General features: G+C 44.9%; 1 protein-coding gene across 2 annotated transcripts in view; it reads right to left on the bottom strand.

The window, feature by feature from the left end:
• scube3 (signal peptide, CUB domain, EGF-like 3) overlaps positions 1 to 17,873 on the bottom strand; it is a 65,061-nt gene that overhangs the window by 35,128 nt on the left and 12,060 nt on the right. For both annotated transcript variants that reach the window (XM_079273990.1, XM_079273991.1), the window contains exons 2-4: positions 11,895 to 12,017; positions 9,225 to 9,350; positions 670 to 804 (exon numbers count right to left, since the gene is read on the bottom strand). In XM_079273990.1, coding sequence (XP_079130116.1) covers positions 670 to 804; positions 9,225 to 9,350; positions 11,895 to 12,017 — 384 coding nt within the window. The remainder of the gene's footprint in view (positions 1 to 669; positions 805 to 9,224; positions 9,351 to 11,894; positions 12,018 to 17,873) is intronic.

Genomic DNA, 17,873 nt, shown 5'->3' with positions numbered 1-17,873 from the left:
ATGTCTTTGGCACCCCGGATGGAAAGGACTCCGAATTAAACTCCGTACATCAACAGGTTTTGTGAAAAATGCTCGACACGATTTAGCGATACGTACAGCGACAGCCGAGCAGTCTCTAATCAGACATCTTCCAGCCCCGAAGTGTCCTCGGGCAAGATACTGAACGCCATCTGTAACAGACGACAACCTCTGTGCTGTTGTTTCACAGACTTTTCAAATTCTACATTGTCTGAGACAAGACAATATGCATAATGGAGATATTATCCTTTGCTTTGCTGTACATACAGCTGTGACGTTGTGAACGTCTGCATACCCACAGTGCGCCTTGCTGTCTGTTGAGTAAGCCTCAGAGCAGGTTGGCTCTGCACCGTCTCCTGTCACGTCTCCATCCCACAGGAATGCTCCATAAACAAGAGGTGTGTCTGCCCCAGGCTACACCTTTAATTGTGTTCTCTGCTCACAGTCCCCCGAAGGCCACTCTCATACCGCCGCTACCTTAAAATGCTGCCAAGCACTAGATTGGCTCAATTTGAAAGGATGGGAGAAAAACAAAACGAGATTTATTCCCGTTCTTCTTCTTTTCCCCCCTCAGACTGGAGACACCTACCATTGAACAACATATGTGTCCTGCTATTTCCCATCATGTGTGTGTGTGTGTGTGAGATTAACCTTTCGGCCTTTGGATACAGGTATGCTGGTTGTCACTCAGGAGGAATCCTTCTCTGCAGCGGCACTCGTAGCTGCCCATCATGTTGACACAAATCTGCTGGCATCCACCGTTGCCTTCTGAGCACTCGTCCACATCTGCCGGGAGACAGACGCACAAAACAAAGTTAACGAGACAGAACAAATACTCCGCAGATTACGTTTGTCGGAAGGTCGTCTGGGATCAAATCAAAACCCATTAAATGGACGAGTAACTCGGAATGACAAGCGGAGACGGTCGGAACAAACATACGCGATACATAGAGCAAAGGTAATTGTTTATGAAAGATCTTCTCTGAACCAACAGTGCTTCTGAAAGAGCAGAAAGTGCTCTGGATTTTAAGGCAGTACAAGAATACTCTGTTACAAGTTAAAGGCATTGAAATGTCCCTTAAGAGGACGTATGTATTGTCAACAAAATGTACTCAAAGTACTCAAAATGTACTCAAAGTATCAAGTAAAAGTACAAGAAAATGGCCCTTGAATGAGTATTGTACTATTATATTATTTGATTATTATAAGTGGTGCATTAATGTGTTAAGCAGAATTCTACGGTTGCAGTTGGTTAAGGAAGAGCAAGTTTTTACTACATGTTGGGTAGTTTGATCTGTAAAAGTGCAGAATATTTTATTTCATATGTTCATTTTATGTTTCGTATGTTAAATCCTAATCTTTCAAATAATTTGAAAGCAAATCTCTCAGGTAAATGTAGTAGAGTAAAATATATATTATATATTTCTGTCTGAAATGTAGTGTCGAAGAATACGCACAGTATAATAGGAAAGGAATACTCAAATACCTCACGACCTTCAATGTTGTAATACTTGAGTCAATGTACTTGGTAACAATCGATCTCTGAATATGATACAATTTATCAAACCCGACTGTGTTTGATAAAGAAAAATCAATGCTGTATTACAATTTGACTGAAAACATTCAAGTAAAAAACAAAAGCGCTTCTTCTTCCCACCTAGAAGACATTTATTTTTCAGTTAAAGTGTTTGAAATCATGATTGAGAAATGACTCACTTCCAAAATCAAACACAACAACCAGAGAGGTTTGTGCTCTGAGTGAGATGTCGTACAAAAGGAAAACACAAGGCACAACAAGACGTGTTTGGATATTTTGAAAAGCCAGAGGAGCTTGTCTTAAGCTGTTTGAGGAGGCCGTGTCTATCTTAATGGTTATCTGACATGGCGGCACACTGAGTTGCACTGAAAACCTCCAACTGTGCAGCACTAAGCCGTAAAAAATGCACATGCAGCATAATCTCCAGGGAAGTGGGAAACCTGATCCACCTGGGCCAGAGTACCTGCTGATGACGAGTGTCTGTCAGCCCCATGACGGGAGGAATGCAGGGAGAGGGAGGAAGGAGGGGGGGGGGGGGGGGGGGGAGAGGAAAAGTGGACATGGAAAGAGGAGAGAGTATGAGACACGAGGGGGGAGGGGGGGGAGCAGGAGGGTAACAAGCAACCATGTGAACCCTCCACAAGTGCATACAAAGGCAGAGCATTCACAAAGGTGTCGCCTGAGGCCTCGTCCTGCCTCAGGGCAAGAAATGGGAAACTGACCACCAACGAGAGTTGCTGACTTCATTTCCACCGATAATGAATTGTGCACATCCAGCTGTTCTCTCCTAATGGCACGAAACTAGTGTCCCCCCCCCCTCCCCCCCAACTCATTGTGTGACTCAACTCAAAACAAACAAATGAACAGCGCTGGAACATCTAGAAATCTTTTGCTATATTTGTTTATTTTCAACATGAAAGATCTTGCACGATGTCATCTTCTGTTCATGCTTTTGTTTGCCTGCCGTGCTGCAGAGCTTAGCGGCCCCGGCCCCCCCCCCCTGTGCGTGACTGTACTCTGGCTCTGGAGGTGACTCTTCCCCCGGAGACCCGGGCTCTGTCCCTCACTACCCACCACACTGGAACATTATCCATCCCTCTGCTCGATGCATCAATAGCCTGCTGTATACGCAAGCTTTTATTTTAATAAACCGTCATGCGAAACTAATTTACTGTCTATTTGTCCAGTCTGAGAAGGCGTCTAGATTAAGTTTCCTTTCTGGGGAATTCTCAGCCCGGCAGAGATTGAAATTAAACTTCACTCTGTCCTCTTCTTTCTTTCTTTTTTCCCCCCACATAGAAGCGAAGGGACATGTGCATAAACACACAGACTGTGCTCACAAAGTGGCACCTGGCGAGGCAGACATCTTTGGGGTTGTTAAGTAGGTCAGAGGCAGGTAGCACTCATGACCTTCGCCGACTTGCGAAGTCTGCTGTCCTGCTCTCACATTCCATCAGCAACACTGTCTCCTTCCTCTGAAAACGATGTGTCGTGTCAGCTGAGGTTGTTGGGGAAAATCATCACTCTGCAGCCAGCTGAAGCAGTGCACTCACAGAAAAATAAAATAAAATCAGTAACGCTAGACTTCATATCAGAGTAAAAGGAGGACAGTTTAGAAAATAGTTGGACGGGCTTTCATTCAAACTGTGTGGCTGCCTTGGTGTTGACCGCATGGTCTCATCTCCCCATCATGAAAGTGGCAGCAACAGAGAGAAGACCTTTGAGCTGACGAAAGCTGCCAACCACCCACAGCTGCACCTTTACAGATAAACTGTAGCAGGCACCAAAAAAAGCCAAACTCCACGAGAAAACATCCTAACACACACATAAAGTCTCTCACTGACACACACACACACGCCAAAAATGTAAAAAGACTACACAAATACAACAGAACTCGGCACATGCATAAAAATGCCCATGAGAAATGCAGCCAGCCTCAGAGGGCCGGGGGGAATTCTCTTTCCATACCTACAGCGCATCAATGAAGGTTTCATTTCCTGATTCCTTCATCCCTCCAAATGAGGCGTCGCCTGTCAGAAGATCTCTCCTGTTTAAATAGCTCCCATAATTGCCTATGTTGTGTGCTGGGCGAGGCTGGCGTCCAAAGCAAATATTTCCAAGCGGAAAGGGGTTCTGGCATGGCCAGGAGAAGTGCTCATGTTATTTGGTCTTAGGTTGTTTTTTTTGTTTTTTTATTCTCCTGAGAGAACGGAAAAAAAACCCGTCTTAATCAAGTTAAAAGGGCTGCCTCACTTCTGAAAAATGACTCCTCTCGGCTCTATCTCTGCTTCAGCCGAGGAGGCGAAGGGAAAAGGAAGGTTCAAACGGAGAGAGATTAAGAGATTGGTTGTGTTTGCGGAGGCCATGTCCGCTGGTTCCTCAGATAGCCTTGACTGTATATATAACATTTGGCCTTGCGCAAAGCTTCAGAGTCATGTAAACATGGTGGTTGCCTTACAGAAACTCCTGAACCCTTATTTTGGAGAAACACTCAACTCCTTTGCTCACATATTTTTTAAGATTCAGCGACTTTGGGGGCATTTATTGCTGACCCAGAGTGGTTTTTTTTGCCACTGTGACAGTGTTTTTTTTTTTTTACCACTATCTGTCATCAAAGCTGTCCATGCATCCATCCCACTGCTCGGCTTCTGCCTGGATCAGACAGAACTGTCTCTGTGGTCCAGACAGACCAGAGACGAGGAGGTGAGTGGACGGACACTGGCCTCTTTGGGCATTTCGTTTACAGGCGCACACTCTTTAATAAGGCCAGAAAATCGGAGCCATGTGCAGCGACAGGCAAGCAAAACAGCTGGCGGACTGCAGGAGGCGACCATGTTGCTCTGGTAGATGAACAGGCACCGGCGTGGCTTGACTCGGTGCGGAAGGAGAGTGGCACATACACGGCCAGCTCCAATTAAAACAAGATCCTCTCTTATTTTAAAACAGGATTACAGGATTTCCTCTTTTTCCTCGGTCGCCTCTGAGAGTTCAATGACACGGCGCATTTCTTCAACCCGACTTGCATGAGCAGCGAGCAAAGGCGCCAGGTTTGACCCCGGCCTGGGGGGGGGGGGGGGGGGGCAACTGAGTTCACAGACGCTGGAACTGGCTTTGTGTTAACAAACACCCAGCCTCACTCTGTCACACGTCTGCTGAGGTTGCATAAATTGATGTGATCTTTCATCTGCAGAACACACGATCGCTAAAATCAAAGAAGAGCATTTGAAACTGGGGGTTGATTGATTAGGACACTCGCAGCATTTAGCTTTGAGCAATTTATTAGTTCCAGCTCTCTCTGTCTGACCCAGTGTTGTTCAATATAAACATGATTTAAATCTCTGTTTACTGGAGTATTTGATTCTTGAATCAGCAGGTAGGGTTCACTTTTATGCCAATATATAAACAAAACTCATTCAGCTTTGATTGAACTTTTTGGACTTTGGGCCTGTCTCCCAGGTAACCATTTTGGTAAATAAAGCACACGCTTAGATTCCACGTCCAATCTCTCACTGAGTTCTTTCCTAAATGAAAAAAATAAGATCACGCTAAAAAGGCATTTCTACGTTCCTCCAAAACAAGTCTGGAAGTATTTTAAAAACAAAACCCCAGGATAAGTGTTTGGGTGGACAGCTTTATGCCAAGGAGACGAGAGGCCCTGCGCTGACGGCTGCCAGTCTGCAACATCCCTAAACCCAATCTCAGGCTTGAGTTTCCCCCAAAGCCCTGCCAGTGGGCTCTGCTGGAATTGTTCATTTCATGGTGGATGGGACGGAACAATCCTGAGAGAGAGAGAGAGTGTGTGTGTGTGTGTTGATACACTCTTCAGGAGCAGGCTAATGCACCAATCTCAAATCCGTCCTTTAACTCATCACTCCAGCTCCTCTCCTCTGAACTGTGGAGAGGCTCTCTTGTCCGAACTCGATCCGTGCGTGTCACAACAATCAAAGTGACTGCTAACTGGGGAGACAGCGGGGAAGTGAGCAGGTTTAGTGCTCAGCCCAAGAAGTGTCTCTACTATCCTGAACCCCTCTGGGTATGATGGGAGCGGGGGGGTTAACCAGATCCATCACTTCCCTGACTCAATCCCACGTGTCCGGGAGTTAACGGTGGCGGTTAAAAAGCGACTAGGATGAAACGTTTGGGTGAGGACGTTCTCGTCACCGCCTCGGAAGAGTGGCCAACGCAGTTCAAAAGGAATGCATTTAAGAGCGCAGCAAACGGGGCAAAGCAGCGTGACGCTCTTTGATGACTACTTTTTCCCCATCAGGAGCTGGTCAATAATCCATCACGCTGAAACCTCCTGTTTGATTAGTCAACCTTGCGACGTGATCCCAAAGGATGACATGAGCAGGGGTACGGGCTCGGCCAGGCGGGGAGACTTCGTGGTGGGTGACAGATGACAGATTAAGCTTTTCTGTCAGAAAGATTGAGGGACATTTCTCAAAAGGAATCTTTTAAAAAACAATGTCACGATGCAATTAGCAAGCCAATTAGCAAAACACCAAACAGTGTTAATTGACACGACCGCTAACCGCCATTCTTCAAAAGCCCATCGCAAAGCCGTAACCACTTTCGAGTTATAGATCATGTCACGTCTTTGGGGAAGGTTAAAGTAAAAGGGCGTTCATTTGCCTGTAGATTGCACAGGGAATTGAGCGCTACTGAATCAATACAAACCAAATCAGTGTTGGTCAATAGAAATCAGAGACCCCCCCCCCCCCAAAAAAGAAATCTACATCCACGACGTATGATGAATACGAGTAAACATGCGATGATGAAAGCGTTTCCTTTACGGCACGGCGGCTCTCTGTCAAACATCTGTCCATTTCATTCATCCTGCTTGTATTCCTCCCAGCGAGTCACACTCAGGCTGCATGCCATTGTGGCATTTCCACTTTATGGCTGAAGCGTAAGAAAACATCTTCACTTGTGTCTTTTAGTTCCACCTCGGGGCGAAACATTGTGATTTGTGGTTGTGGAGAGCCGGAGTATTTGCGCAGACGCTTGCGATATTAAGCTACTTGAGAGAGTTTCAAGAAATAGCAAGGATAAGAGGGTATTTGGGTTTCTGTAGGACCTCACCCAAAACGCACAGGTCATAAATGTGGGGACGGTGGTGCTACAGTGGGGAGCTAACAGCCTTCCTGCATCTGGTTTTCATTCTACAGAGGATGTGTGTTTTGGATTAAATTGACATTGATTCCTCTGTTTTTCCTAAGACTCTGAAGATCCTTTACAGCCTCGCCATGAAGGAGGTGTGGTGATTAAATACCATCCCTCTCTTACCGCTGCGAGATAATAGTCGTGACATTCATAAAAGATGTAATCAAGTTCTCATACGCTTCACTTCCTCTCCAGTGTGATTTGAGAGGGTACAATGGCTCCCTGTGAGGTAAATTATACAGTGAGTGACATCTCACTCCGCGCAGACAGGAGCAGTGTGCTGTGATATTGCATTGCTTCCACCTTGCTGACTCCCTGACATCTTTGTGGGATTCAGGGCAGTCGGTGGAGACCTCGGGGGGGGGGGGGGAACAGCATCCCCGGTGAGGCGCACCAGGCAGCGTTCTGCTTCACGCGCCGCCGCCTCCTGCCACCGCCCAATGTCATGCTGCTGCCAACACATCCAATTACAAGCGGCCGTGTGGCACGCGCCGCAGCCAGCAAACAAAGACGACATCGACAGGGATGAGCGTGCATTGGCCTATCTCGAGTGCCTGAGCTGACAGTCTCACACACACACACACACACACTGGTGCTGTACTGGCTAATGAAAAGCTGAGAGCAAGCCGTTATGGACACCACCGAGAGTTTATGCGGCGTAACCATGAAAAGCAGCCGAAATAAAACAAAATCACTTGAGCTTTTTGGAGAAACAACATGGGAGAAGCACCTGAAAGATCTGTAAACTGAACTTCTGAGGATCAGGTGAATGTCGCCTCCTCTGCAGCCTCTTCGGGCACATCTGGTCTATCAGGGTTCTGAGGGTCCTGAGGGTCTGACCTCGTCTGGGAACCAGCTGCTGAGGCTCTCCTCTCCAGGGCCAAGGGAACTAATCTTTTCTCAGGGGCCGAAAGGAGCTTAAACCTGGAAGAGGAAGCCGGGGCCTTAAACATGAAACCTCGGCTATACCTCTTCCTCTCCTCTCTTGTGTTTGTGCAGAGGATTATTTCCTTGAGCAGAGCAGAGCGGAGGCATTAGAAAGAGTTAGATTCTTGAGAAAAGATGTCTCTAGAGCCCTTTCAGGTCTCAAGGCAAGAGTTGGATTTGTACTTGACAGCTAAGCCATGCGTCGATTTAAAACATCCACTCATTTAATAATTCATTTGATAGATATCTTCACAGAATTATGAGGGAATTTCTGAGTCAGATCTCAACTAGGAAGTCGCTGCGCTTTGTGTACAGGTCTGCAGGGAAAAATAAATTTCACTCTGAAAATGTATATCAAAGTTATCAATGGATGCAACTCTGTTGCAGCCACACATCGCAATCACACAGCTGCACGCGAGGCAGGAGCTGATCCACGGCACAGCAAATGATCCACGCACAACTCGACGCCGTTGCTAAATGGCTTGGAAAATAGCCCTGCTTTACCCCGAGATACCAGCACACGAGGGAGGAAGACGCACAGAGAGACAAAGAGACAGATACAGTAAGAGGTTTATTATCGATCTAAAAGACGTGACTTTTTGTTCCATTCCACTTTAATCCCGGCATTGAATGCAGTCCATCCAGTAAACTGATACGAGTCCGTCGCCTCGTGTGCCCACATGTAAAAGCGCCTTCCCAGTGAATCACTGTTAAGTGCCGAGACGTTTTCCTGTCATCACTTCACCTCGATGCGAAATCCGCTGTAGCAGGTCGCCTGGTTGCTTTCTTCTTCTTCAAAAAAAAAAAAAACACAGCTCACAGCAACTACGAGGGTTAGACGGCTTTCAATATCAAGTTTCAGCGAAAGGTTGTTACCGAGAGAGGTGAGGTCTGAGGAGCAGCGGGGTCTGACCTCCACAACAAAACAAAGGAATGTAGGGTGGGTGAATGGGGGAGAAGCAACAAGACAGAAAGATAGCATGGGGAGGGGAGGGGGGGTCTATGTTTAGCAGCTCCCAGCAGCAGGAGGATGAGTTCCCCCCCCCCCCTTCAGTTCATAACCTGTTAAGCGTAATACGTTCTCTGAGAGGTTAATATGAATGACACACTGGTGAAATATTAAACCATGGGAAATGGCTCACTCGGAGCGCTCAGCTCAGGGTCAAGCTCTTCATGAATTCACCACTTTTCGTCAGACTTGTTAAAAAAAAAAGAAAAGAAAAAAAAAACTCAGCTTTTTTCTTTTGTGAAAACACATTTGGAAACTACCTGCTGTGTGAAATGAGGAAATATGTCACGCAGCCGTCTAATAAGAGCTCAATTCAGCACAGAAACATATATTACCATCCACGACGTGACATTACACACGCAGAGAAAAGAATTGCAACCACATGGGTTCCGTCAGGCCGAGTTTGAAATATGACATTCCCAGTTTAATGCATGCGTTTTCCTGACAAAAGCCCCTTATACAACGCCATTTTCCTGCATAATTAAGTCAGCTGCGGAAAATGTATGTAAAACAATTAGTTCAGCACACACTGTGTTAAGGGCACACACACTCCCACACACTCACACTCACCGAGACAATTGTGGCCATCGTGTGCCAAGCGGAAGCCATCATAGCATGTGCACCTGTAATTTCCTGGGATGTTGATGCACTCGTGGACGCAGCCGCCGTTGTATTCGGTCGCACACTCGTCGACATCTGCAGAGAGAAGATACACGAGGATGTGAGAGCAGTTCCTTCAAAACAATCAGGATCCAGTTAGGATGAAGGAGCAGCAGACAGTTTTTTTGGGAAATACTCGATTTACTTTCTTGCAGAGAGTTAGACGAGAAGATCAATACCACTCTCCTATATGTCTGTTTAATATAAAGCTGCAGCCAGTTAGCTTAGCATTCAGATATTAAGTTATTCATATGCGCATTAATCTCTGCAAGAAAGATAATGAGCATGTTTATCACAATGTTAGATATAGTCTTATAAAATCTGAGTGCAATCGAGTGGCCATTTGGTAGAATACAGACTGTTAAAATGATCTCTTTTGTTCCATCTCTACTTTCACAAGAGCTCTTATGAGGTAAACAGAGATGAAGCAACAGCTGTGGCAATTAGTTGGTTCACCTGTTACTGATGAACTGGGTCTATGCCAGAGCTTCGCTGATATTATGTTTTTGAACTCTTTACACAGATTGCCAAGATTTAATGCCATATTTAATATGTTAAAATGTCACCGGTTTTATGCCAAGACATTACTTTTTCTCTTTGGAATTGTATAGTTGGCAGGACGCAAAAGCCTTTGAAACTGCTTTTGTTTTTAGCAGAATTGGGCACTAAAAGCTTTCTACTGAGACGCAGAGAATGAAGTCAATCTGCAGCTATTCATAAGGAAATGTCAGTTTATACATATATTAAAAAAAAAAAAAAAAAGAGTTGCCAATGTACATCATCAGAAAATCTCCTTTACGTGAGTAATTACATTATTGACAATACAGCCTGACTGGTAGCCAACACTTAATAAAAGGCCAATATTCACCATCAGGCTGATGCATTGATCGAACCCGAAAGTTCATCAGTCCTGAAGAAATGTGACACATAAACAAGAGCAGAGGCCGGAAGATGACGAGAGACTGGAGATTGGCATGACAGCCTGAGAGGAGTTGTCTGTCACGGTTATGATGATGGTTGAGGGGCCCGTATACTGAGGAGAGCCAGACAAGGTGGGCCGAGAAACACAACGCACTTCCAGTCAGCACTCTCTGGCCCGTTTAGGGCCGATGAGCCCGGTCGTTCAGCTCCTCTTTGAGGCCGTCTCACTCTGGGCTTAATTGGACTCGACAGCGGAGGGACGGCCCTGAAACAAGGAAACACTCTCCTGCTCCCTGCTTCTCCACTTCCCACACGTCGCTGTCGTTCTCCGATCACAGCACTCAATCAACCATCACTTCCATACGCCTCTCTGAACCTGGAACACCCACCGCATGTAAACAATGGGATTTTGCTCCAATTGCCCCGGTCAATGGCACAGTAAACACAAAGGAGGCTGAATCGCTCTTTTCGTGTCCATCCCTCTGTCGCTCAACAAGAAAATACTATCCAGAGAAACACAAACAGGGAAAATTGGAAGATGCCGACATCAGTGTCACTGAGAGCACATTAGGAAGGAGTCTTAAACTGGCCAGTATGAACAGGAGGAACAATTACAGCTTACAAAACCTGCTTAGATGTCCACATTGGCACCGGCCGATTGTTTTAAGACATTTGAACACATTGTTAAACCTGTCCTCTAACAGCATCAGCGTGGCCCCTGAAGATAAAAACTTGTGCTTCAACTCATGCTCATAAAACGCAGCTGTTGCTACGGGTTACATTGAAGCTAAAAATCAAAGACGAACCCTTGACGTTGATTTCTGCTGCTCTCTTCCAACACAAATAGGCTCGGCTCCAATTCAACAGGCGGTCAGACGCCACGCTCCTCAAATGCTACCGCCAGTTTCTGAGATATTTCCTCATTTTTATGGACGTTGCTTTTGAGTTGTACGGCGCAAGTATATATCGGCCGACCTTTAGCTCAGTGGAAACCCAACCTCGCACGTATTTTTACAACAGATTCAATAAAGCAAACTTTTATGTCCCACAGGCAGGAGGCCATGAAAAACACTCGGTCAAGTAAATGAAAGAATAATAATAGTAAGCAAAACAAATGACATTGTGAAATATGGTTTTGTAATAATACTAATATAAATTGTGGAATATAATGATCCGGAGGCTTTGGGTACATTGGAAAAGGCTAGAAAAACAGACTTGTGTCTTGACAGTCTGCGAGGCCTGACTCTGGCTCTGGAAATATCCTCTGACTGCCGTTTCAGCCACTATCTTAATTCTCTCCCTCCAACATGTGAAGGAAATGTACTGCTTCATTTCATCTTGTCACAAAGGAGCACTCTGCACCTGGCTTTCCCCCTTCCTCCGTCCGCCGCTCCCTCCCTCCCTCGTCTCTCTCCTCCCTCTTCAGGGAGAGTCTTAAAGCTAATGAGTTCTGTTGAGTGAGACAGAAGGTCTTATCAAGCCTGTCACTGGCCCAGGGGGCTTACGTTCAGATGGATGAGGCAAATCAACATGAGGAAAGTTCCCTCTTTAACGTCAACGTGCAGTCAAAGTTCTCCCTGTGCTCTGACAGAGGGGAGCAGGAGTTTGTGCCTCCAACCGCAGCTGGAAATGAGCAGATTAATCCGTTAAAACGGTTACCTTCACAATGTTTGCCGTCCCCTTTATAGCCCGACTTGCAGATACATTTGTATGACTTCAGGGTGTTCTGGCAGATGGCGTCGATGCTGCAGTTGTCAAGCGCCTCTGCACACTCGTCCACATCTAGGAAGGAGGAAAGAGGGGGGGGGGGCGGTTAGTGGATGAAGAGGAAACATTCTCGTTGATGGCGACATAGTTATACGACAAAATACAGATTTTTGGAATTTCAAACTCCATGTAGTTGATTGTACTATATTTCACCACTCAAGAGTAAAAGACAAAAACGGGGATCGTTAATACAAATCGTATCCCCATGATCGCGAGGCTAAGCCTGGTTAAATTGGTGTCATTTGTTCCAAAACTAGGAAGTCAAAGACTTGATTTTGCTGCAGTGACCTTTAACAGACCAACTGGACCTCTGCCTTTGATAAAAGCCTCATGACATTTTGAAAAAAGAAACATCTAATAAAAGCCTGAATAAGAAAAATAAATGCTTAAAACAATACAGTCTCGAGGCCCATGACGATGCCGACTATGAACCGCAACATCCTAATAATAATAATAATAATAATAATAATGTTACGATTTTTATCATCATTATTATATTTATAATTATATAGCAATAAAGTCTTGTACAATGCATTTTGGCAATCTCATTTTGCAGGTATTTGATCAAAAATCCATCCAATACTTGTTCAGATATTTCAGTCTGGACGAACCGACAGACCAACAGTGCCATCTCTTTAAAACAAGCAGACCAAGAGGTGATGAAAACACACATTTGAAATATAGAAATGTAACGCACAACATTAACTTCAATCAATGTTCAAGCCCAGACTAATGAATCACATTTATGATCGACCGGTTCTCATAACCCTGACTAACAGATATGGGCAGACATAAAAATAGCTCTCTATAAAAAGGTAACTCTTGTATAACTGCTGGATTGAGTTTGAATTCTAAAAGGAGAGAATGTGAAAAGATAAGAATGGAAATGGATTTAACCAGAAGCATGATCAGGTTTGCCTCATGGAGCCCCTAATCCCACCAAACCCCAGTTAACTAGCCCAGGTGTTTAGGATTACCCCCTGCACACAGGGGAAGGGCAGCTTACCAAGGTTTACATAGCTTCCAATATCCACTCTTATCACAAGCCCTGTGCAGGAGCCGGCTGATCCCACTGGGAAATGACCATATCTAAACCCCTGAGCTCAGCATATTGCCCATATCTGCCTATTCCTGGAGGTCACGAAGTCTGCTGTGGAAGATGGGACGGTGACGGCGCAGAATGCACAAAAGTCCGTTGAAAATCTGTGTCACAATGTAAAATAGCCATTACAAGGGGTCTCAACACCTTCAGGCCAAAACAGTGGAACCATCACAACGGCACCGCGTTAACGCTGGTATCGCTACAGGACGGAGACACAGCTGCCAGGTCAGAGTCACACTTATCCTACTGTGACATTTCACTCAGTTTGCCGAGGTTTCAGGGAAACGAAGGCCGTCGTTACACTCGTCTTTTCAATGCGACTTTTGGGATTGGAACTCAGCTGTCTCCGCACACGTGTCCATGCTCCAATGAGAGCCGCGTGATCGTGTATTGATCGGCTATAATCGGCAGATATACACATTTCATTTCCTAAGAGCTTTTCCTTTTTTTATTGAAGAATATACCTGCTAACAAAGCTCTGCTAATTCAGGGATAAACGTATTTTCCTTTAAATTCTTCACAAAATAAAAGTCCCATTATTTTGTTAGCTTTTATTTTGAAGCGGAAACATTAGAAATTGTTGGGTTTTCGTGAGCAGCAACTGAACTCAGTTCAGACAGCAGGTCTCGGCTGTGCTACAGCCCCCGTTTTTTTTTTCTCTTCTCGCGTGAGACCCTGTAGATGATGCGAGACCTGCCTTTGATACAGTGTCCGGATTGTGCCCACATGTGGCCCACGACTCACTGAGATCCGAACTCGATGCGAGCCAGGCCACCTCGAGCATGTAGTTTGGCCGATCGGATCCCAATGAGAGCAAGATGCGACCTCAAAGTGTACAGACTCAACAGTTAATGCGTCCTGGCACGATCGGATGACAAAGGTCACACTGGAAGGACAAGTGTAACCGCAGCCACAGTCAACATGCTCACATGTTGGTGGATTTGAAACTGTAACTTCCTGATTTAATTCCAGAGGTAAGAAAACCTCATTCTAAAGCATACTGAAATTTGTAATGAGGTGAAAATCACTACAAATCCAGCCTGGTACAGAGCCCTACTCAACAGCATATGTCTAGTCTTTTTTTCCTGAAGGATCTATTAATGTTGCTTATTTCATATGAAAGGTTACGGGATCACCAAAGTGCCCACAATTCAACCTGAGGGCCACATAAATATGCATCACAATCCATCCAGTAGTTGTTGGAACATTTCACTAAAAAACAAAAAATGTCAACTTGGGATCAGCAAAATCAGTAGGATTTATCACCCTGGAGGCAATATGTACAGAAAATTTCATCTTAATCCAACTATTCAATAATTTAGTCTGGACCAGAGCGGTGGAAAGCCTGACAGCCACGCTACATTTTCCTCAATATTATTAAATGTCTGAGTCAAAATGGAGATGTCAAAATGACATGTTAAACATCTGCTTTTCGTCAGCTGATACAAAGGCTGAGCATGAGCACTGAAGCTGTCCAAATAAAGTGATACCAGCTGAGGGGTTTTTTTCATACATTTGTAACGTTCGTTGTAAAGATTTGTCAGATGTCGTGCGTTTGTGTAGTGTTTACATTTCTGTGCAACACTCGGTAAAGAATATAGCACCTGAGACAGTTGTGGCTCCTCTCTTGCCAAGTTCCCACAAAGCCATTTGGTGACGCAAGAGCTCCCCGAGCCCTGCATCGATTTATATTATGCGACAACAATATAGATTCTCCTTAAGGAGCAGCCTGGGTCTTCTGTCTTCCCGGATAAGATCAGGAGAGGCCGTGTGAGGAAGCATTAATCACAACAAAATATCTGTCTTATTGTCAGGTTTCTTGGTGCCAAGCCTCTGTTGTAATTAATTTTCATTATGACAGAATCTCAAAGAATCTCTCTTTTCATCTTGTTGTTAATGTTCCCATCTGGAGCATCAGTGCTCTTTATCTCACCAGTCTGCAAGGTTTGCCGAAAATCACTCACCTTGAGAAGCGCGCGTGCGCACGCACACACACACGCACGCACACACGCGCACACGCACACGCACACGCACACGCACACGCACACACACACACACACACACACGAGGTCGAAAACTGCGAGTACGATTCAAAGATTGACAGCTGAACACATCAGCTAAAGGGTCAAGGGTGAAATTAAAACACAAATGTACAAAGAGTGCAGAAAAACAGTCAATTATGTCGGTTTTCGGCAAAGCTCAGATTTTTTTCTTCCTCAAATTTGCATCAAACAGTTTTATTGTGTTATCATCTCCGCCAGGAGATCATGTATTTGGTCATGTGTGCATTGGTGAGTGTGTGTGCATCTCTGTGTCTGTCTGTCTACTGTGTATCTCGCATTCTGCTCATCAGTCTAATAGCTTTAGTGCTCATTCATGACGATGCTCAAGGACCTCTTGTGGTTGCAGTGATTCACACTTTTGGAAACATTTGAATAATTTACTATTTTACACTATTTTTCATAGATTGCTGGCCTCTTATTGCTCACAACTGGCCGGTAGCGGCCGAAAGTGTTCAACAACTGCTTCAGTTTGGACTCTTGTTTGTTACTTGTAACTTATTACTTTAAACTTTGGTGGCATGGTACAGTTACAGCACCAGCTAACACTCCACTAACAGTGACTGTGAACCTGAGAGAAACAACAGCCAGTGAAGCTGTTCCGTCTACAGTGAGAAGCCCATTTACCAAGATCTGGAAATCAACCGGGACACAATGAGACAAGCAATTTGTGACTCCCACATTCCCATTTCCTTTGGTGTGAGCTGTACAACATGTAATGAAGAAACCCTTGACCGCAAACTACAATAGCCCATGTCTGTCAAAGCATTGTCTAAAAAATAATACACCCATAAGAGTTACTGGGAGTGTTCCAGGACGACAAAAGATAATTGAGCTGGTGTTGTTGGAAACCTAACATGTCTTTTCCATGGAAATAAAGATGTGAGAATCAATACATTCTTTGTCTTCAGTTCAGTCCAGAGGAGGCTCCTCTGAATGCTTGAGGAAAGAACATCCAGCGTGCTCAGTAACGCTGCCTTGGTAATTGACTCATGCCCAAGATGAAAAGATTCATTCTTTTGTGTTGAGGAATTAAAGTTGTTGGGAACAAGTTAAGGCAGCGGAGGATGAAGCCGGCGCTTCGAGACAAGGATGAATAAACAAAGTCAAAACAAGAAAACCAGAGAAGAAAGAGATGTTGGGCAATGCGTGATTATGAATATTGCTGCTCTCCTCTGGTTCATGCACTTGGACACATTAAAGCAACAAATAGCTGGAGTCTGTTTAAACCCACTGACACGCTCACAGTTCTGAATTCTATGATTTTGTTGGATGAAAACAAGTCGAGCAACAATGAAGCGTGTGAACCGATTCGCTTCATGCTCTATTGTATGCTCAATGAAACTTTGCCGCGTGTCGAACTCCCAAATCCCCTAAATGCATCGTCACATGCCCTTGACTCAGCAAAGCAGACTTTACATTTTTCGGAGGTGACGGTACATAAACAGGATTTATTAGAATTGTATCACATTTGCTGGACACAACATCCAAATGTCCTCGGAGAGGGTTATTAAGAACGTTACTCTGAAAGGCCATGAGTCCGTTTCTTCTAAAGGAGTCCCTACGTGTATGTCAGAGCTGCTGGCCGTGGAGGTGAGACCCTGTCCGAGGTGCTTTTCCTCCCTGATTTATGAGAAGGAGCACGGGATAAGCAGCGCATTTAGCTGGGCTGGCTCGAGGGGGTGTTAGCAGCCCATCACCTTTCCTTCAGATACAGAAATAGACCGAGTGGAGCTGGGACACCCATAGGTGTAGCTGTACTCACGCCGACACCAGCAAACTTAAATGACAGCCAAAAAATACGGACCAAGTGATGCATTCAGTCAGCCAGAGCGGTTTGGTGCAACGTTTGAACAGCTGCGGGTTTCGCATCGGAGACAAAACATTCCTGCTTGACAAAAGTATAGTTTCAGATGAAATCATTTCTCCGAGCTCCTCTCGCGGCAGAGGAGGAGGGGTGCCGGGTTCAAGTCCATAAAAAAGGTGTTCCTCGGATCACAGCGTTTGTCGTACTGCGCATAATTGCAAAGTAACAAGTATTGTAATTATCCGTCTTAGAACCACACTTACACTATACTTAGGGTTGTGGTTGTGCAGGATGGGGTTAAGGTCGGGATAATTACTTCAGGCGCAGAGCAGCAGAGAGAACACTTCAAAATCCCCTCCAGACATGTTTTAAAACAAATAAAAAGACTCAATCGGCAACTATTTAATTGTGATGTTTTAAGCTAAAATCTTGGCTGGGTCCAGCTGTCAATGAATTACGGGGTTAAAAGTTCTTAAAATGACTTCTACTCCCTCACCCACATCAGAAGATCCAGAATCTATGAATATGCAAATATTGTTTTGTTCGTTTCCAAAGTTGAACTGCTGGGTACAAGATGTCTCCTTCACTGAAGAGTTGATCTTCGACTGGCTTCCAAATGAGTTGAGATTGACCAAAGTTATGTTTGTATGTTCTCATCTTAAACTCCCATTGAAGTGAGCGCAGAGAAACGATTCCCCTTCAGCGGATGAATATGAACTCTGCACACACGACTGCACAGCTCAAACATCAAAGTAAACGACAAGCTGAACCAAAATCTGATGAACAAAATCAAAACTGCTAATTTCTTTCAATCAATGTAGCACGTGCACAGCACATCACATTAATAAGAGCATACTGAATGTGGCTACATGCTATATACATGCTATATACGTTACTCACTG

Source organism: Melanostigma gelatinosum, assembly GCF_949748355.1.
Source record: "Melanostigma gelatinosum genome assembly, chromosome: 8".
Lineage (NCBI taxonomy): Eukaryota > Metazoa > Chordata > Actinopteri > Perciformes > Zoarcidae > Melanostigma > Melanostigma gelatinosum.
The sequence above is the reverse complement of the archived record's forward strand: the minus strand, read 5'-3'. Positions and strand labels throughout refer to the sequence as shown.